At 40.5% G+C, this 22,322-nt stretch overlaps 1 protein-coding gene across 1 annotated transcript in view; it reads left to right on the top strand.

The window, feature by feature from the left end:
• Window positions 1-1,628: 1,628 nt before the first annotated feature.
• Window positions 1,629-22,322, top strand: part of nrn1la (neuritin 1-like a) — a gene marked incomplete at its 5' end in the record, with an annotated part of 32,069 nt that continues 11,375 nt past the window's right edge. The window contains one exon of the mRNA XM_008285856.1: window positions 1,629-1,786. Coding sequence (XP_008284078.1) covers window positions 1,629-1,786 — 158 coding nt within the window. The remainder of the gene's footprint in view (window positions 1,787-22,322) is intronic.

The raw sequence follows: 22,322 nt of genomic DNA, 5'->3' as shown, positions 1-22,322 counted from the left end.
CCGTCCAATGGCAGCTGATACATGCAGCCTGTAGCCTCTACTGTGGTCCATCGTTAGACTATTACTACTGTATAGTAAAAACACTGACAAAGTCCTACAAACTATTTATGACTTAAAAGTGAAGAATGAAAGAGGACATTTCAAAAGGAGAAGAAATTTCAATCAAATTTAGATTTTGCATTTTTTTTCCTCTTAACCTGCTAAACCTTGAAACACAATCATCACCATTTATCAGAACTAGAACCTGTCAAAATAGAAAGAATCAAAGGATTTTCAACAATCCTTGAACTTATCTGACGTTCACTTTTGTCTGGAAAAACTCGACCAGATTTCTTCGCAGTCCCTTTATTCTACGTGGTGCATTAGAAATGCAGCTAAAAATATAGTGTTTACCCCAGATTCTGTTAAAAAACATAAAAATCTGCACAACTGGGAATCCATTTGTGACTCAGCTGTGACCAACAGTTATACATCTGGGAGCTTTTCATGTGAACTGCAGGTTGTGTTTACACAGAGTAGTTAGGAGACAACTAGTGGTAGTAGTAGTAATAATAATAATAATAATATAGCAGGTTAATATAGCAGTTAAGAATAGAATAGAATAGAATAGAAAGTCTTTTATTGTCATTATACAAGTAAGTATGATCCTGGACAGGTCACCAGTCTATCACAGGGCTACACTTAGGGACAGACAACCAAGCACACTCACATTCACACCTACGGACAATTTAGAATCACCAATTAACCTCAACATGTTTTTGGACTGTGTGGGAGGAACCCGGAGAACCCGGAGAGAACCCACGCTGCACGGGGAGAACATGCAAACTCCACGCAGAAAGATCCCGGGTGTCCTCACCAGGACGCGAACCGGCGACCTTCTAGCTGTGAGACAACAGTGTTAACCACCAAACCAGCATGCAGCGGTTATAATTCCAGTGTTGTTTCTTGTTGTTGTTGTTGTTTTTCAGTTTTTAAATAAGTAATTTATAAAATTCAACTTTTAAAAAAAATTATTATTTTTTTGTTGGTTTTACATAATTTCTTTGTTATAACTCTGTAACTACTTTTATGTAGGTGCATTAAAAATGCGATCACAGTGTGGAAAAATGTGAGAGGAGCAACAAAAACACACAGAAACCGCTTGGGGCTTTTTAAATATCAAAAATAACCAATAAGATGACCTTTAAAGTACTGGACCTGTAAACAGTATCGGTCTGATTAGCAGCACTGCTAAAATCTGTCTTTCTTTCTCTATCATTATTCTTCTTACGATTCGGTTTCTGGTTCACACATATACATCAGAATGACACTGATATTCCAGCTCAACATTGTGCAGATTGACAGTGTTTGAGCAGAGTTGCAGGTGAGCTGGTGTGCTTGAGCTACAGCGAGGTAGGAAGCATTCAAGAGGAATCACAATTGAACCATATTAAGGCAAAAAAAGGGGATTGTTGTCATGGAAAGCCTTCTATATGTGTAACTTATATGCAGAGAGAGGAGTTTTAGGGGTTAAATCGATGGCCAGAGAGGGACTTTAACGGAAGAAACTTACAATTCTGCTCAGATTGATACTTCAGCTCCCAGTTTCTCTGTGTGTTTACGGACTTTGTGTGTTTTTTGTGTGTGTTCTTGCAGTGCTGAGCCCGTGCCCTGTCGCTGCAGCCTCGGCCAGACGGTGTCACTCCATCTACAAGGGTTTCGCTCAGTGTTTGATGGCTCTGGGCGACAGTCTGACGGACAACGCCCGCAAGGACGAGGACATGCACGAGATCCACTCCATCTGCAGGTCACTCGCCGCGACGCACGCTTTCCAAATCAAACACAAACAATCTCTCGGACAAACAGGAAGTCGGCCAGCTCTCAGCGTTTGTACCCGCGGGGCAGTTATCCAGTTACTTTAGGAGGCTGCGTTCAGAAAACAGCGACAGAAGCTCCCCGGGGAAACAAGTGCACGCTCTCAGGGCTGGAAATGAGTATGCAGAGAAAAGTTTAGATAAGCATTTTACAATTCCACAAAGTCGGGCTGCTATCTGATATCAATAGGGCACATCGAGGCCGTACAGCGGCACCAAACCACAGATCGAAGCCCCGGCTCTCTAATCCCTCACTGGGCTCAGTCATGACCTCCTCAGCTGCAGATATAAATGTATTTTTCTCAAATAACTGTATATGCATCACAACAAAGTTAATGTAGCATTAGTAGTAGTAAGAGTCGCTGTAGGAGAGAATCAAACTGTGCACAGTCATGCAGAGAGGATTCAAAGGTGCTTCAAATTAGATTCTTCACTGTGAACACCTAAACAAAGTGACGTAAGTCTGTACACCTCCAGTGATGTAAGCTGTAAGCTGAGACACAGCTGAGGTTGATGTTGATGCAGTGCAGTCAGAGATCCCTTGAATTTTAGTTCGTAGTATGCAGCAAGTTTGAACATTTTGCACCTTGATGTGGCATCTTTGGTTGTCCGATTAGAATAATAAAGGAGATGCTGATAGTGACAGAATGTATTAATCACATTGTAATCAGACTGAAAGACCAGATGATTTTACTTCTTTATCTAGTCTGGCATCAAGTTTGCTGTTGAAATCAAAGGCAACAAGTAAAAGTAACAACAAACTCAAAGTGACTTAAAGTTGTAGGTGTTGTAATGGCCAGCAGGGGGCGACCCCTCTGGTTGCACTCAAGGTGAGAAAACTTCTCACTTGATTTGTTATCTCGGTAAACATTTTCCAAATTAATTTATGGTCTTGATTGCTTGTTTCCAGACTTTGTGAGTGCAGCATGATGTTTATTTAGTAACTTGCGATAAAGCAGCGTATGCTTTAAGCTGTGGCGACCTTGTGGTTGACAGGTCGCTGTGTATCGTGAGTTTGTTGGCTGAATAACTAACTTGAGGCTTTGAAAAGGAAATCCACAAACCAGTGCGACATCTACGGTTGTAAAAGGGAACATTCGGATGCTAAAACCTTTCCTACCTTAATAATCTCATATATTTGGTGCGTCGTCTGTAATGTGGACAACATGACAAAGGCAAGAGCCACGCTAACACACCTAAAGATGCATAACTGTGGCTACATTTACTCCTACCATCCACACTGCTCCAGCGTTTTAGGACCTCGAAATGCAGTCTCTCAGGAAAGAAAAAACTCTGGGGTTGTGTTTTAGTCCAGACAGACAGCAACAGAGACTTCTGGAGACGATGACGCAGACTCCTACGTTAGTTTTTTGTTTGTCGCTGCGTCATTCCCTGACTCTTCTATCACGTGACCCATTACTGGAATAAAACAAAGACTTGAGCCTTGACTACCAGCCGTTCATTCAGCTTGATGATGAATTACAGGCATTGCTGATTTTCTTGTCTGAAGGCAGCTTTTGTGAAGTTAAATTCTGCTACAGCCTACATTTACGGGAGGCAACCTATTATTCAAGGAAATTTTTCAACAACTAAGGAAGTAATTCTTTGTTTCTGGTTTGTGGCAGCGTTCTCAGGCCTGATGTAAGGATAGTGATTATTTCTTGTCTGGATGGAAATGCATTAGTGTGGATGTCGTGTCAGACTCTCCGGCCGTGCTCGAAGCTGCACAGCCTCCGAAGCGCTTTGAGCTACATGCTAACATTAGCATGTTGCTCGAAGCTGCACAGCCTCCGAAGCGCTTTGAGCTACATGCTAACATTAGCATGTTGCTCGAAGCTGCACAGCCTCCGAAGCGCTTTGAGCTACATGCTAACATTAGCATGTTGCTCGAAGCTGCACAGCCTCCGAAGCGCTTTGAGCTACATGCTAACATTAGCATGCTAACACGCTCACAAATGTTTATGGGCTAATGCTTATTTTGATTATAGCTTAGCATGCTAACATTGTTGAACAGAACACCAAAACAAGACAAGTTTGCAGGTTGTAGCACAGAACAAATGATTTTTTTGTGCTTCAGCTACAATCACATGAACATTATTTTGACCTTAAAATAAACTCATAGAGAATGCACCATTGAGATTTTCTGTGTGGAAAAAAACGACAGAACAAAAGTCTAAATTAGTTGCGAGCTGTAAACGAGGACTCTGCAGAGCGAGCAGCACTTAGATTCACTCCGTTCTGTGTCTTTAGCAGCATGATGCTGAAGACGCTGCCGCACCAAACCCACATCACAACTGTTTATATTTCTTTAATTTCTTCCTCCGATGTTGCAAATGAAATTTTGATTTTCCACAGAGAATTCTCTTTGTGCCGCATCTTCGACAAGTCGGCACCGCAGGACTGCGTATACGCTCCCTGATAAAATAAAAGAACGATTTAACCGAAGAGGAATGTATGAGACGAATACTGAGCGTTTCATTTGCACAAACAGAATGATAACAGTGATGGAGGAGGAATCACTTCGTACGTGTTTGTTCGGCGTTTTATTCCTCTGATGTGACGGTTAATTTGACACTGATGCTCCGTGTGGCAACTGTGATTTTAACCTCCACCTTGAACTCAAACAAGAGTGTGATTTTTCATGTTTTCAGCCTGAACTAAAACAGTTTGTGAAAACAGTGTTTAAAGCTTGAAGCGTCTGAGTGGGTGGTTCCCACAGCAGCTGCTGACTGACATTTAATGGCTGTCGGTGCTCAGAGAATTAATCAATTTCTGCAGTGCGTTTGTTGCTAGAGAAACTTTTAGCCTCTTTGAACTTTCATACGACACACAGGTTTTCCCTCCTCTTTCAATGAGCCCAGCAATCCGTTGTTTATCTGCATTTAAGACAACTGTTCCTTTGTAAGGTTCAACATGTGGGGACTCTTTGAATTGTTGTGTTCCAACCAAAAAGTTGGAGCTAAGCTAACCAGTTTTCTTCCTTTTAGTATCATGTAGTTAGCCTAGCTAGCTAATATTAGCATCGATTCCCACAAGATGTCAATATTTGACAGTGTCCATTCCAAAAATTCCAGGTTTCTAAGATTTGAAGTTAATCTTTGGCAATGGTGCCACAAAGGTCACATTTTCTTGTGCAAGTTAGATTCGTATCCAACAGCAGTAGAATTGACTGACTTCATTCATTATTCTTTACTACCTCACACTGGGTGAGAGGCTAAGTCAGGCCGGGATAAGCTGCCAGTCCATCGCAACACAGACAACTTTTCATGCTTCACATCTATGAGCAGAAGGCAGTTGTGAGACGACAGTGCAGGATAACCACTGTGAAACTACAAAAACAAATCAATCAATCAATCAGATCAATTTAACTCTCATAAAAACGACATAAAATCTGAATTTGTGCTGCAAATCGGCCATACATTGTCTGATTGTTGTTTGAGTCCATTTCATTGCACTCGGCAATCCTCATGCAATTAAAAGGTCACAACTGTTCTCAGATCAGACTCGTATGTGTGATGGATTATCTGTACACCTTGGTTTTGTATCACCTTCAGGAGGTGATGTATGTTTGGGGGGGATGCTCATCGTACATGCTACAATACTGTAGAATAATGTCTTGCTGCTCACTCAGTGCTGAGGGGTGGTTCTGAACATATGACTGCATTAAAGGGAGTTACCGTATAGTGGGAAATTTTTGGTTTAGTATGATGCTTTTTTAGCATTAAATATTACAGCCTGCTGTATAATAGTCAGAGTCAATATAACACTGCCAAACACGTACCACACTTTCAAGGATGCCTCACCGGAGAGTCAGTGCAGTACAGTCTTAGCTTCGGGGATTCACCAGCAAATTTCACACAAAATTGAACTGTCCGCAACACAAATCGACTTGGTGGTAACTCACGTGCTATAGATCCGAACAAATGTGCCACGACCCTCACTGTGAAGCCCAATGGTGACCATGTGTCCTTGCTCTCATGCTCAAGTTCGACGTTCTGCAATATGCGTACGGTCAACAGTAGCCAGCTGCCAGAAACTGAACAAAGACAGTCTTGTGGTAGCAAAGTCTTTTCACTATAAATGTGTTTAGTGAGTGTTGTAGGTAGTTTCTAAAGCTTACTCACACACTGCCAGTGACCATTATGTCTGACAGAGCAGCACAAACTTGGCACGGTCGTTTTAAAGTACAAATCGCTCCATAACTGGTGAACAAAGCAATTATAGCAAAATCCACCAGTCACAGATCTAAATTATGGGCTCTACAGTTTTAGGCATTGACAGTTAACCGTTCCCAAGTTATTTGGTAACAAACAAGTAGACCAACTACTGTAACCTCGCATGTGTTGAGGGTTAACAACACGCTGTTAAAGAACAAACCAGTGTTCCCGACCTTTTTAGCTTGAGACGTCCATCCAAGGGAGGCATTCTCTTTCTAAACTTCTAAGATGACTTCATTTAAACAACTTTTTTGATGCGTTAAGAAGTAAAACTCCCATTTTGGCACAAAGAAATTTGTTTAGAATAGCAAAAAAGAGTCCCAATTTCTTCTTTCCTCTCTTATTAATCGTCTCATTAATCATCCCTCCGATTTCTAGAGGTCAGCCCCTCTAGGTTGTGGACCACTGGACTCAACTGTGTATAAAGAAGTTAAAAGTGGCTCCACATGGTGCAGCTCCAACAGGAAAACGCTGCACTGATGCATTAGCATTAATAATGTAATCCATTATGATGTGTCAGATACCTCATGTAAATTCAGCTGATCAGACAGAAGAAGGATTTTAAATGCAGGAGTATTTTAACACGGCGGCGTTGGTACTTTTGCTTGAGTGGAGGATCAGAATCCTTACTGCACCACTAACTTTTGCTCTTGTTATTTTATCAGCAGTTCTCACAGTCTCTGTTTATCCGAGTCTATCTGAAGGAGGGGGCTGGCTAGCTTTAGCAGACATGGTGTGACGTAAGGCGTCTCGAAGTCATGTCGGCAATGTTCAAATCACTCATCAAACCTGACTGGCTGTTTGAAATTAAAGAAAGCGTTGTGCATTTGTGAAATGGTTTTGTGTTTGATTGGCTGCTGAGAAGATTTATGCCACTCTTAAGTGTGTTTATTCATTCAAGTACTACTTCATCCTTTGTCTGAACTCAGAATACGCTGAAGTACGGGGGCCTCGTTTACAACATCTTGGCACACAAATAATAAACATTAGGAATAATTACAGCGTTTACATTTTAAAAAGAAGAATAGCTGCTGGTGAAATAAGATTAAAACCTACATTGCCCCAAGGATAAAAAAAATAAAAAATTGAGTCAAGCTTTAGATTGTTCTGCAGGTTAGTCCAGGATTTCAGGTGCACTGTGAGTAAAACTGGATTTTCTAAGCTCAGTAAAAACAGTCCTGCAACATAATCGAGTCACTTGAGCGTGTTTGGTAAGGACTCAGGGTAAAAGACAGCAGACAAGTACTGTGAGAGGATGAAAACTGGTAAATAATTAAAACCAGATGTGAAGATAACGGCAACAGCTGGCCAACAAAGTCAGGAAAAGACAAAACAGCTCGCCTGATTCTGTCCAAAGATGATAAAATCTGCCTAGCAGCACCTCTGAAGCTCACTAATTATTATGCTGTATCACTTTTCAGTCCACGACTGATGAAGCTAACAGATGTTTTCATCTGTATACGGCTTCGTGCAGCGTCAGCAGTAATGCAGGCGTTGTACCGTACAGTTGTGGTGAAGGGGAAGCAGAGCCAGAAGGCATAACTGTTAACTTACCAGCCGTTGTCGCTCCAGCGCTCACCTGTGGTCATCAGCAGTGACCAAAAGAATGACATCACTGATAGAAGATGCTAGTCATGCTAATGAGTAATTCTTTTTTGTTATAATTAATAACTGATTAAAAATATATTCACTGATAAAGGAGAGAACATGCATGACGGCAAATGTAATACCTGGTTGCACCACCAGGTGGAGACTCTTGCTGTTTACCACTGCAGTGACCTAATGAGGCAGTCACTTGAACTTTTGTCAGTTCTGTGTTGGCAAACAGAGAGCATTGTGGGAGTTTTGCTCGTAAAATACAACCATGAAATAGTGTCCCATGACGCAAAATGTCTACCAATCAGAGGTCTCATGCTTCCCGTGAGAATAAATACTTATTCATCATCATATCAAGCTGATGGCTAACAAAATAAACTGGATAAGCAGCCCAAATCATGTGACGTTGCCACAGTCAGGGCATAGGACTGTGTCTATTGGCATCATTTTGTCATTGATTAACAAAGCTACCAACAGTAAGTTAAGAGAATTATTCCAAATATGCTTCCCTACATCCCTGCAGCCAGATTGTTTTTATTTTCGGAGGGTGGCTCGGCTCAGCTTTAGAAACAGAGTGAGGAGTTCGGACATCCGGAGGAAGCTCGGAGTAGAGATTGTGCTGAAAGGAGCATCTGATTTGGATACCTCCTGGGGTCTTCCTTTTTTGGGTACTTCCAATTGGAAGAAGACCCCAGGGTGGACCCAGAACTTCCACTAGGATCATACATCTCATCTGGCCTGTAAACGCCTTCCAATCTCCCAGAAGGAACTGGACAGCATTACTGGGAGATTTGAAATGACCTGCTGCCACCATGACACCAAAAAAAATGGATGGATTGATTTCCACAGCCATCAATCCATCCATCTATCCATTGTCGTCTGTTCTCTGGGGTATGTCTGGGAGGCAGGTCATTCCAGACAGTCCTCTCTCCAGCAACATTTTCCTGCTCCTCCTGGGGGATCTAAGGAGTTCCCAGACCAGATGAGATATGTAATCCCTACAGCGAGTTCTGTATCTACCCCTAAGTCTCCTCCCAGTTGACTTCCAACGGAAGGCACCAAGGAGGGACCCTAATCAGATACGCGAACCACCTCACCAAGGAGTCCAGCTACCCTTCAGAGGAAACTCATTTTGGCTGCTTGTACCCACAATCTAATCAGTCACTACCCAGAGCTCATGACTATAGATCAGCGGTCCCCAGCCTGTTTTGCACTACGGACCGGCTTTGCGTAAGGAAATTTTCTACGGACCGGCCATTGTGCACATAACAAAAATAATTGTTTTTTTCTATTAAAAAATTTCGTAAACGAATAAAATTACTTGCTAAATGTGTGTTTATGTTCCCACTTTCCACAGAAGCTCTCTGGAGACGTTTGTTTTTTTTTAATACATTTCGGCAGCCGTTAGACTGACGGCTTCATTTAACGGCCGAGCAAAAAAACTGACGGTCAAGTGCGAGAAACAAGCACAGACGGAAGTGATGGGAAGACGAGTTCGTCATTTTTCAAAATAAAACACCCTGCAGACTCCGCTGGAAATAAAAACAAAAAAACCAAACATTTTTATTCTTTCTGGGTGTCCCGGTACCAAATGACCCACGGCCCGGTACCGGTCCGCGGCCCGGTGGTTGGGGACCGCTGCTATAGATGACGACTGGAAACAAAGACTGGCAGGTAAAACTTCCCCACATCACTGCCGAAGCTCCACCAATCCAACCGTCCATCTCACGCTCTATTTTCCAAGATTCAAAGACACTGAAACTCCTTCACTTGTCGCAGCAACTCACCCCTCAACCCAGAGGGAGCAATCCAGCGGTTTCTGGCAGACAACTACGTCCTCAGACTAGGAGGACTTTTTATAGCCCAAAATGACAAATCACTGTCCTTGATTTGAACCAGCTCAGTCCCTCTAACCCCCTCTCCGGAAAAGAAAGAAAAAAAAAAACTTTCTACAAGTTAAAAATACAGAAAGAACAGACAGAAATGCAGTAGATGCTGTAAAGGCAAGAAAGCAGACTTGCAATATTTCCAAATTACACATTGTAAACATTGCTTAAACATGCTTGTATAAACAGTGAATTTCCCCCAAATGCTGAACCTTTCCATTATAAAGTCAACTTAGGACCCACTTGCACAGGTTAGTCTGAATATTCACCGTGCAGGAAAGTAAATCAAACTTTCATTTCTCCTTTTATCGTTTTGACTGGATAAATAGGCCACACGTGTCAAAACAAACATTAAGGTTATACCGATTTCACAGCAACAATAAATTTTAATCTGGCTTTGACTTTAATTATGAACAACACTGCCTCTTCTCTCCTCCCGGCGTATCTTTGCTCTGCAGCTCTCTTTTTAGCCTCGCACTTTTCTTTTCTTTTTTTTTTTTTCGGCTGGAGGCCTGATGACGCTGATTAAACATGCACAACATCTCGCTTCCCCTCTTTTTCCGTCTCTCGCCACTTCATTTCTCCACATCCTGTATCCATCCGTCACTCGTCTCTTGCTCCCTGTCATCTCCGCTCACCGCTCTATTTATACGCACCTCTATCATCCATCTTCCAGAGGAGATCTCTCCAACCAGGGGAAGGAGATATTAATGTGGGAAGGGTCTCAGAATAGGATCAGTGATCTGAGAGCGCTGTTTCTGTCAGCCGAAATGTGTACAGAAGTGGGAGTTACACTGTGATATAGTTGCTGCACCGCGGAGCTGACAGGTTAAGTAGTTATTTAATGAACTCTAACAGGATTTGTGACCAGCACTCCTCTCTCGCTACATAATGAATGAGGCTTTTTACAAACTAAAGAGCACTCATGACAGCATACATGCCGCATATAATACGGCTATTATGCAGCTTATATAGTTCACAGGGACGCGTTGTTGCTCAGCTCGCTGCGTGTGACTCAGATAAACTGGCTCCGGGGAAGATTTTCTTTTTGTTCAAGACACACTTTCATTGAGCTCCGCTGTGCAAAGCATGACATTACAGTCCTTGAGGAAAACCTAATGGAGTTATTCTGAATATATCCTGTGATGATGCGTGTTCGCCCGAGCCTCTTGTTGTCGTATCAAACACCACTTTGATATTTTTGCTCAAATTTTCGTGCGGTTTGTGGTTAAACTCTCCCGTTGAGCTTTCCTCCCACCTTTTGATGCACATACCAACATTGCTTTAGGGACGGTCATCATCCGTTGTGCTGATCCAGTCTGAAAAAACTCAATAACTATTCATTGGATGGGCACAAACATTTGTACACATGAAGTCCTCTGTAATGTTTTCCTTTTGCACCAGCATGAGGTTCATAATTTTGCATTTTAGTGGAAATAGCTCATGGACTAAACTGCAAAAATGGCATCCAAGCTTCACAGAAAGTACATCCTAAGTCTTTAAGCGCTACCATGAAATTGAAGTTTTTGAGTTCAGGTAAAACTAGACAGACCTCTGGGGAGTTTAGTGCAGATATAAGAAGTGTTTCCATGTAGTTTTCAAGTGGATTTAAAGCAAACTTTCAAAATGTCGCCAAATATTTTAAAAAAGAAAAGCTGAATTTGGCTTTTTCCATTAACTGGTAGCGAAACCAGAAACAAACAAAGCCATCTACGAGTTTGGTAGGGATCAGTCTTTGAGCTGTTGTTTTCAATGTTTCATGCTGTCCAGAGGCAAAAGCGATGAAAGAAGAGGAAACAATCGAACCGTCGCATGAGTTTAAATGTTTAAACCAGAATATATTCGAAAAAACTGTTTCCATCCCATATGAAGTTCACTAACTCTAAAAAGCCAAAAGTAAAAGAAAAAAAAAAACTTAAGCAAGCATGGAGTGGAGTGTATTTTAAATGTATGCATCACAGAAGCTCTTCCTCCATCTCCTGCAGGTTAATTGGTGTTATTATCTTCAGGTCAGAACTGTGGTGTGTCCAGTGCTTTAATTCATGGATAATGGCCAATTTGTGGTTTCTGTGGATGTTTTTCAACCAGGAGGAACACGGATATGTTCTCTACTAGAAAACATGTTGGTGACCTCTTGACATCCAGCTTTGCTTTTGTGTTTCACTTGAAAACATGAAAAAGTTAAAAAAAAGAAGAAGAAGAAGAAAACTGAGTGTGAAACCGCTTAACAAGAACAAAGATGTGAGATATGGAGGCGTTACAAAGGACAGACTTAAAGAATCCTCAAAATAAAATTTGTGGGAGAATTTTCCAAAGATGGCGGCTGTATGACAAACGTCCTTCCTCTGAAAACGGCTTAAAATGAAGCTGTGGAAATGCAGAGTATGAGTATAACCTGTGGGAAAAGTTCAGTTTAAACTTTAATTTGGAGAAAACTTTTTTCTGGTTCTGGCTCCTCCTCATTCCTTTAGATCAGAGTCTGGTCTTCTTGGGCCAAAAGAACTGCCCCGGTGTTACCGAGGTGGCGTCCCAGTGGTGGGATTTACCGATAAGGACTTTGACGAGCGTCCAGTTTACTTCTGTGGCAGCTGGTGTGATTGCCTCAAATTGTGGTCCACCTTCTGGAAGCCTTTTGGACTTTGGCAAATGAAGAATTTGCATCACACAAGCCACAAAAACCAAGAATCAGCCTCTGATCTTGTGACATGTCCATCAGCACGAGCTGTACTTTGTGTTTTATGCTAATTAGCCGATGTTAGGACGCATCCCACCAGTATAGAAGGAAAATGTTGAAATCTTGTTTTCTAAACATTCTAAACCATTGATGAACATACTTTGGCAGTCGTGGCAAACTTGTAATAATTGCTAGAATGTTGTTGGAAGTCTGGTGCCGACTTTATAATTGCACCAGACCTTTTAATTTATCGATAATCACTCAGCTATGAAATCCAGATGCAGATAAGTGGTCCATTCAAATCCAGTTTATTGTCATTTTGCTGTACATACACAGTAGTACAGGCAAGATGAGAGAGCGTTTCTTCAGGATTATTCACCAGCATTTACGGAATGCAGGTCTGGGATAGGGCTGCACGGTGGCGCAGTTGGTAGCACTGTTGCCTCGCAGCAAGAAGGTTGCTGGTTCGCATGGTTTGCATGTTCTCCCCGTGCAGCGTGGGTTCTCTCCGGGTTCTCCGGCTTCCTCCCACACAGTCCAGAAACATGTTGAGGTTAATTGGTGATTCTAAATTGTCTGTAGGTGTGAATGTGAGTGTGCTTGGTTGTCTGTCTCTAAGTGTAGCCCTGTGATAGACTGGTGACCTGTCCAGGGTGTCTCCTGCCTTCACCCTGAGTCAGCTGGGATAGACTCCAGCCCCCTATGACCCTAGTGAGGATTAAGTGGTGTATAGATAATGGATGGACGTCTGGGATAAGACACTAAACGTTCACTCTCGCTGTCTCCTGAAGGAGGCGTCCATCACGTTGAACATGGTGAACCTCTTCAGGTCCTGGTAGGTCTTCAGGGACACAAACACAATGGTGTGATGATGGTGAAGCCGCCCAGAGCTAGCTGTCTGTCTGTCTGCATCCCTTCCAGCTGTACGGCCGTCTGGGATGTTGTCATGGAGCCATGTTTCTGTTAAAGCAGACACACAGCAGTCTCTCCACTCTCTGAGGGTTTGTCTCAGCAAACGTCCAGCTTGTTGTGGAGGGAGCGGACATTGGAGAGCAGGAGGACGGTCCTGCTGGTCTGGAGGGGTTAGCCTTTAGCCTTTAGCATGGATCCCGGCTCTCTTCCTCCTCCTTTGTTTACGTTCGTACCGTTTCCTTCTCTCTCGGGTAACGTCGTCTCCGATCGGACTCCATGTTGGTGTAGTTTGTCCACATCACAGCCGATTGCCGCAATTTCAGCGCCGTTCACTGTCCTGACGCCCAGCAAAGTGGGCGCTGCGTCTATGCGCGCCGCCATCACCACGGCAATTCATAGTATGAAGAGCGATCGTCGTGGTGCAGTGTTGGTTAGAGACGTATAGCTGTTGGTTTTGGTCTTAATTTGATGGGACGAGAGGCAGGACGTAATTCAACCTGCTGAGTATCCGACCTCGGATTTCCTGCACGTTATCGTTCAAATTTGTCCTAAACGTCCTCTCTGACCTCCACTCAGCCGTCCAATCAGGGCGCTGAAGTGGCCGCCGATGTCAGATTGTCGTTTCTTTTTTTTAAGGAAAGTTAAAGAAATGGCCGAACGGAGACGTCAAAGAAAAAAAAAAAGGTGGCGGAGAAAAAAAGGCGTCTTTTTTCTTGTTCCGGAGCCATTCAGCCACCTGACAAGCAGCTCTGATGAAGCACTGTGGCACCTTAAGTACAGCTTCGCCGAGCAGCTGGCATGGATTTAGACTCTTAGCGGTGATTCATACCTTTCTGCATTCTTTGCTCCCCTTTGTGCCTCCATTCGCCTCTTTCACATTTCCTTCCCTCCTTTGACGTTCTGTTCTTTTTTCTTTTTCTTTTTTCTTTCTTTTTAAGCCCCCGAATGACGTTTGTTTGAAATCATTGATATTTTCTTTCCTTCAAATGTGGGTTTGGTTTAATGGTGATTAGAAGAGACTGGAGAGAGTTTCCTCACAAGTAGAATAACAACTTGTGTAATAGTGTGTCACGGCGGCCCTGCAGCCCAACCCTGGTACCACTCCGCTGTTGTTAAGGCTCCTCTATTCCTTGAGGTACCAATTAAACTACTAATCCTGCCACCCGGCCACCTCACTGTGAGTGTTGCCTAATGCTGCCACATAAGAGCTCGCACACAAACACAAAATGTCCACGTTACCACTTCCTCGCTCACTTCTTCTCCTTCCTCTTTGTTCCACCTCCTTCCATCCCTCTGTTTTTCCTCCACACTCAGGAACATGGTTTTAGCACTTCTATCAGAGCCACCTAATGAGGAGGTAGCATCCCTCCCCACCCCCCAGATCCTCCAGCACGTGCACGCTCGGGCACGTGCACACGCACACCGAGGAGTTCTGAATAAGAGCCTGTGATTTGCATCTAGGCCAAGGCTGCTCCATTGTCAGAGTTCTCCCAGGAGTGCGGCGCTGCTTTTATTCCCCGTGTTCACAATAGGCATTATGCAGCCGCTCGCCGCCGATCCAGAGGAGCTGAGGTGAAAAGGAAATATTTGGGGCTAAACATAGCGAGGAATTACGCTCGATGGAATTAAACAGGAACCTTTTGGCGAAAAGCAAAAAGAGGAACAGGTGGAGGTTCAGGTGAGGCCAGACGCCGGCGTCGCTTCGCTGTGGCAAGTTTATTAAAGGGTTTAATTTCGGTCCATATTGATAATTATTGAGTTAATAAAGGCCATAAAAAAATGGAAAAGGCACATAAATAAATAAATTACCCACATAAATAAGAATAAATAAAGACAGAGGTATGATTTATTTACTGAGGTAATCATTGTATTGGAAACACAACACGGATAAATAAGTTACCCTCATAAATAAGAATGAATAAAGATGAAAGAGTCGTCTCACCTCGACGCACGCTGCTGCTGGTTTGTCTGCAAATTCAACTTTAAGTTTTCAGTCTGATGAAGAGTCCATCGTTGGTACACGTCACCATCGTTTTACTGTCCAGGTCGAGGTCGGAGTGAGTCGTCGTTATTTACAGATTTATAACAAAAGACGCTGAGCCAAAGGGCTTTCCAATAAAGACATACAAGAATAAATATTAAAGTAGATCCTGATAATTATTATGTAATTACATATGATAGAAATTCTGAGGTTGCTAAACTAACACTAAATCTACATGCATACACTGCAGAAAATTGTAGTTTTTATAGATTCAAACTGTTGCTTTAGATTTTTTCCCCCCGTTTCATTAAACTACAGAAAATAGCGAGCAAAATCTGAGAGAAAAAAAGTGTTAATTGACATGTTAAGCATAAAAACAAAACATCAATATCTGTATTTCTAAACGTTTACTTCTTTCACAACATGTGATGTGAAAATCACAGCTTTACTGTGTTTAAATCAGAAAAAAACGAAATTAATATTTCACTGATATTTGCTGGTATTTGAAGGGAAAATTCTATGTTTTACAGATATTCGTGGTTCTATTAAATTACAGATAATAATGAATAAAATCACAAAATGCAAGTATAAATTCCCAGGTGACTGGAAAACAAACAAACAAACAAACCAAAACAAATAAACAAAAAATGGCCAAAACTGCAAATACACATCAAAAGTCCTTATTTGTACAAACAGTAGTTTGTTCTTTTACAATGTCAGACCGTAAAGTTTAACCTTTTTATGATTATTTTTTTAATCAGCGAAAAAACATTTTTGTTGTTGTTTTTCAGATATGTTTGTTATTTGAAAGAAAAATAATGTTTACTAAGGACTGAAAAATGATAAATATATATTTTAATCGATATTTCCTGCTTTGTTTAAAACATAGCAAACCTGTAATTAATGTCCACACCAATAGTATTTTTTTAAACTTAGTGTCACTGTAAAATCACATAGTTTTACTGTTTAAAATAACTAAAAAAATGTATTATTTTTGCAGCTGTTTGACTTTTTTCACACTTAAAAAATTTTTTTTTTTTTCATTTTAAGGCTTTTAATGTGTTTTTTTCTGTCCCCTTTATTGCAGATTTTAGTTTTCTGTGATGGATTTCATTTAACTTTTTTACAGTGTAACCTGAACATGCTGCAGTTTATCCACGTGTGAGAACAAACTTAATTTAAAGTGGAAAAAAACACAGTGACCTAAAATTACACCAACAGCATCGTACAAAACCAAGACATGTCCAGTTTAAAGGAGATTTAAATGGAATCGATTCAGCTGTGATGACGACCTGCTTCTCAGGTTCGTTATAATAAAACCACGGCCTGAATCAAGTGTTAGGTCGATTTTTTATTTTTATTTTTGTTAAATGCTGAATCAGTAAAATGACAGAAAATGATTTCATCAGTCAGAATAAACTCAGCCAGTGATGTACTGGGAAAGTCTTTGGCCCCAGTTCCTGATTTTTCCGTCTTATTTTAGTATCAAATCCTTTTTGTACCGGCTTTAATTTACTTATGTTTGTGACCGACTGTGACTCATGACGGCGGATTCGAGGAAACGTTCACCTGCTGCACAGTCCGGCTCGCTGCTGTGTTTCTGCACTGAACTCACTTTAATTTGAACCTTGAAGCTAAACACATAAAGCCTTAATCAGCCGCCCACCGCCCAGATTTCATCCTTGGAGAAAGCATAAATGCAAAGGTAGTTTGGATAATTCAATAGATTGACAAATCTTTCTTTTGGAGAGGCACTTGAGTGATTCTACGATTCTCTCTGTGGCCTTGTCTGGATAAATCAGACGTGAAAACATCCGCGGGAGCTTTTGTCTTCGTGTCCAGAGAGTTTTTCAGTACAGTTTTGAAAGTTCAGAGACATTTTTTTTGCACATCATCACAAACATTTGAGTACAGGACAAAAAAAACAAAAAAAACATTCACCTCCTTTTTACAGAGACGTCAAACATCTTAGAAGCGTTTTCTGTTCTCGTCGCTGTTGACTCAGTGTTTTAAAATACTTTGCATAGTTGGAATCGTGAGACTTTAAACGCTGTAAGGTTTGATTCAGAATCATGTGGGGGCTTCACTCAGTCTGGATTTGCACGAATGTTGAAAATTTAAAAGGTTTGAGAAGTTGTGGAACCAAAAGACACACGTTGCTGATGATGATAATCGCTGGATCAGAGTCTGGAGCAACGTTTGTGGACGTTACACTTCTTTAGTTTGTATAGATTCATTATAAAGCTGCAGCTTCTTCTTCTGACATGAAAACACTAATTGCATCGACATGAACACGTCCACACATCGACGAGCTCCTGACTGACTCGGGTTGGAGGAATGTTTGTGGGCACGGATGCAGAGCTTTTGTTCAGGCTGCAACTAAATCTGATTTAAATTCAAGATTACTTTCTCCTGATGGTCTTTTCTTTAATATTTAACTGCCGGTGATGTAAAGGTTAAGTTTCAGTTGAGATGCTGCGATAAATGCTTTGAATTTGGACCAAAAGTGCATCAATCAGGCGCTGAGGTTGAAGCGTTTGGTGTATTTACGTCTTCAGTTGTTCATCATGTGTTGCATGTTTGACTTTACAGTGTGTTCTGTGCTTTCACTGTCTTTAGTGTCGTTCTTTCATTATTTTGTCCCATTTTATTTAATTTTTATTTGGTTTTAGACTTAAATCAGTAAATCAAACAACATAATGAAGCCCGATAACCCCCCATAGCAACCTGTTTGTCACATTTTCCTGTAAAACTACAGTAAAGAACTGACAGCTGTGGTCGTCAGTAGTTTATTATATGAGCAAATGTGCACAGTGTTAAAATGAAAATGTCCTCAAACAGTTAATCGCTGTGTAACTGGTTGCAGCCGTCTGCAGCAGAATCAGAGACTTATTGAAAAACTCTGTTTAGGTAAGAAACAGATTCAGCTGGTGGAATTTAAAAAGCAATAAAAAGTGCAAATATAGTAAAAATATAAATACTATATATTTATATTAATATATACTTTATTTTAAATAACAATACCATTTTGTTTTTTATTTCAAAATTATGTATTTTATTTTTTAAAAATCAAATAAAAATATATATACTAATTAAGCGATTGGATTCTTTTTAAAGATTTAAAATAATACTTATTTTATTTTTAATATAAAGAGCCCTCCATAGTTACTGGTTAGAATGTGTTCTTTAGCTTCTAGTAAATTCAGTTGTTTTCTAAATAATAAAGGACCACAATGGAAAAAAAAGAGGAAAATTCAACCTTTAATTCAAGTGCATTTATTCAGTGTGAAAAAAAATCCACATTAAAAAATAATTCTTTTACATTAAATCATGTGTGCCACAATCATCAGCACCCTTGATGTTAATACTTTGTTCAACCCCCTTTTGCCAACAATTCATTTGAGTTGAGTTGAAGGTCACATTTTTCTACAATTTTCAGTGTGAGAGTTTGCTTCTGCAATAAAAATTGAATTTATTTTAAGGATTTTAACACTTCTTAACCAGGGGTGCCAATAATTATGGAGGGCGCTGTATGTATAATTATTATATGCATCTATTATACTTATTATATATACATAATTAGTATATATATATTTTTTTCTTCAAATAAAAAATCTATCATTTTTCAAAATATTATTATTTCAAAACTTTTTTAAAAAGTTTTCTTTATTTTAAAATGTAGAAACTGAACTGCAAACGTAAACCATAAATAGCAGCGAGTCGAGACACAAATCTTAGCTGGCTGCATCAAGTCACTCCTCTAAACTGCACTTTGTTCAGTTTACATTGTCAGTTTTTAAAGTTTGCTCATTCTAGCTCCATAAAAAAGCAGATTTTTCAGGATTATCTATACACCGCTTAATCCTCACTAGGGTCATGGGGGGCTGGAGTCTATCCCAGCTGACTCAGGGTGAAGGCAGGGGACACCCTGGACAGGTNTTATTTAAAAACTTTTTTTGAAAAACTTTTCTTTATTTTATTTTGATTTTGTATAAACTGTGAAGTGCAGACGTAAACCATAAATAGCAGCGAATCTTTTAATGTTTATGATCCAGAATCACCAAATCTGTTTCGTTAGATTTAAAAATACCGCTGAAGAAAGTTAAATGTTTATGACTTGGGAACATTTATTTAAATTATATTCTATTAAATCCAGTAGGATGTGAGATGTACGGACATGTAGGAGTCAATAAGTTAAACTTCCTCCTGCTTGTTTGCAGAATTTATTTTAGATTCTTTTCTCTTTTTTTCCATTTTATGTTCATTTATGATACTGTGGCATATCTACAATATATCAAACAAATAAAATATATATATATATATATATATATATAGTTTTGAACAGGGGTGTCCAATCCTGGTCCTGGAAGACCACCTTCATGTTTTAGATGTGTCCCTCTTCCAACACACCTGATTCACATGATCAGGATCGTTATCAGGCTTCTGCAGAGCTTGATGATGAGCTGATCATTGGAATCAGGTGTGTTAGAAGAGGGAAACATCTAAAACATGCAGGACTGTGGCCCTCCAGGACCAGGACTGGACACCCCTGGTTTAGAAACTAAGACTTAAAAACCATCAAGATAATGTAAAAAAAAAGACAAAAATCTTCGCTGGCTTCATTAGTCACTCCTCTAAACTGCACTTTGTTCATTTTACATCTTCAGTTCTTACAGTTTGCTCATTCTAGCTCCATAAAAAAGCAGATTTTTCAGGATTTATCTGTATTTTGGTTTTTAAACAACTGCTACTAGAATCAGGCTGCATTTTTTATTAAGTTTTAAGTTATTTTTTTGGCCTTCGTGCCTTTATTTGATAATGACAGTGAGAAAGAGAGACAGGAAAGTGAGGGAGAAGAATGGGGGAAGAGGCCATGAGCAGGATTCAAACTCATGACCTCCACATTGGGATGGTCGCCCTGCACATGGGACACCAGCTCAACCAGGTGAGCCATAGCTGCATTTTTACAGTCATCTACTCCTCTGTGTGACGGGGTGGGAGCCTTTACACGGAACATCAAAGGCGTTCAGACGGTTTGTTCTAGAGAGCTTTAATTATGAAGGTCAGCCGGGGTCGACCAATCAGAGCCGCCTCTCGCTGCGTCCATTCTAATGCGGCTGAATGAGCTCTTTTAGCTGCAAACAAAACCAAAAAAAAGCACACGTGTGAGTGAGGCGTTATAGAAATACTCGTGTTTATTATGTTAATTAAACACTGAATCACTGCCAGTCAAGAATATAGAAACACTACAATACTGCAGAGGACAGAGGAGAGAAATAATAAAGTACGCAACGTGGAAAAAGAAGCTACGATCCTGAGAGTCTTAATAGAAGTCTGACAGGATGCAGAGAAAACTCCTCATTCAGTCCTTTTAGCTGAAGCGTTTGTGAGCTGTTACAACAGAGCGAGGTAAAAAAAATAAAGTGAAATAAAATAAAAATGCTGCATTTGTTTCCTTGGTTACGGTCACGCAAACAAAAGCGGGAGTCTACCCACCGCTAAAACAGGTGCTATCACAAAACTCTCTGCTACAAGGCTGAGCTTTTCTTTTCCTCTCGGTCTGCCTTCATGTTCCCGTTCTCTCCAGACGAGCTGCTCCTATTCCTGCCTCGGTTTAAAGGCGCTTTCAGAACCGAACCCGACAAAGAGGCCGTAATATTCCCGGTTATGGCGCCGGTTTAAAGAAGGGGAGGTGTGAGAAACAAAAACAATAAAAGAAGAAGAAGAAGCGTGACTGTAGATCTGTGAAGGCCTCGCAAATAGCGCAGTCGCAAAATATAGATCAAGTCGGAAATCTAAAGCATTCCTCTTGTGGAAGGAGGAAGGCAGGATTCTCGAAGCACGTCAACCCGGTTACCTCCGATGAAGGCCGGCGCTGCTCCACACTGTGTTGGTTGTAACATGAAAGGCTTTTGTCAAAACCCTTCCCCCCAAAAATAGCTGAATTCTTTTTCATTTCGCTTTCGGTTCACGTTGAGAGTCTGTGACAGGTTTTTATTATATATTTTTTATTTTTTACCTTTTAATACATCAGCCTTGGACAGAAGGATCTCTCTGCTTTCTGGGGTTCCTGTTTGGAAAAAAAAGAAAGAAAAGGAAAAAGAAAAAGAGGCGACATTCTTACAACCGCCTCGCTCGGATATGAAAGATCGCAGAGAAGGTCGAACGCGTTTTATTCCGACGTTGCTTCGTGATAAACGCGTAACATTCATGAAGCCTCGCAAATCCTTTGGTTGAAGGTTTATTCCAGTTTAGGGTGAAATCGCTGCATTCATACATCTAAAGCATCTTCTGACACGATAGCACGCTCACATTTTACATATTAGCCTTTATATCGAGGAAAAACAGGATTTAGTCGCGTGAAATGATCGTGTTTTTACACGTAAATGCTCGAAATAGAGATTTTTTAATCAGAAATGTGTAGAAAGGAAGATCAGAACCGTGATGTTTGGGTTCTGAATGACGTGAAAACTTGGAATAATGTGATCTTAGAGACAAACTGTCGACTTCCAGAGGTGGTGAATTACTGTTCAGCTCCCGAAGAAACAACAAGAAAGATTAGAAATGGTTTTGCTGTTTACGTTGTGTTGCAGAAGTTTGATCTGTCCTCATAGTATTATTACTCCAACTGGAACTCCTGAACTCAAGGTGAAGAAGTTACCAGTATGTTAATTTTAAATCTGTATCAGGTTTATGCAACCCGTAAAAATAACGTGTGCACCCTTAAAGCTTTATCACAATCAGTAAATTAGATTTTTATCTTGCAGTTGTGCATTTAATTAAGTGGAGGAATCGTTCCTATACTTTACTTGCTGTTGTCAGAGCAGCGCTGAATGATCGCAATTTAACTTCACATCTGATTTTCTAAAGTCAACCTTCAGTCCAATATTCATTATGTAATACACTTAACAACATGTGATGGAGCTTTACCACATGAGACATCATCAACACTTAAACTTAAAGGAGAAAAATGCTGTTAATTTGTAAAAAAAAAACATTGAAACAACAGTTTAGTTTGAACCCTGAGTCAGACGTGTTGCATAACTTAAACTGTTGCAGCATTTAATTGTGTTTTTTCTGACAACTATTGCAATTTGATTTAAGATTTGGTTTTCTAAAGTCCAGCTTTAGTTAATTATTCATTGTGTAAAACATTTAACATGCGATGAAGTATTACTACATGAGACACCATCAAAACCATAA

Source organism: Stegastes partitus, unplaced genomic scaffold (assembly GCF_000690725.1).
Source record: "Stegastes partitus isolate 25-593 unplaced genomic scaffold, Stegastes_partitus-1.0.2 Scaffold419, whole genome shotgun sequence".
Lineage (NCBI taxonomy): Eukaryota > Metazoa > Chordata > Actinopteri > Pomacentridae > Stegastes > Stegastes partitus.
The sequence above is the reverse complement of the archived record's forward strand: the minus strand, read 5'-3'. Positions and strand labels throughout refer to the sequence as shown.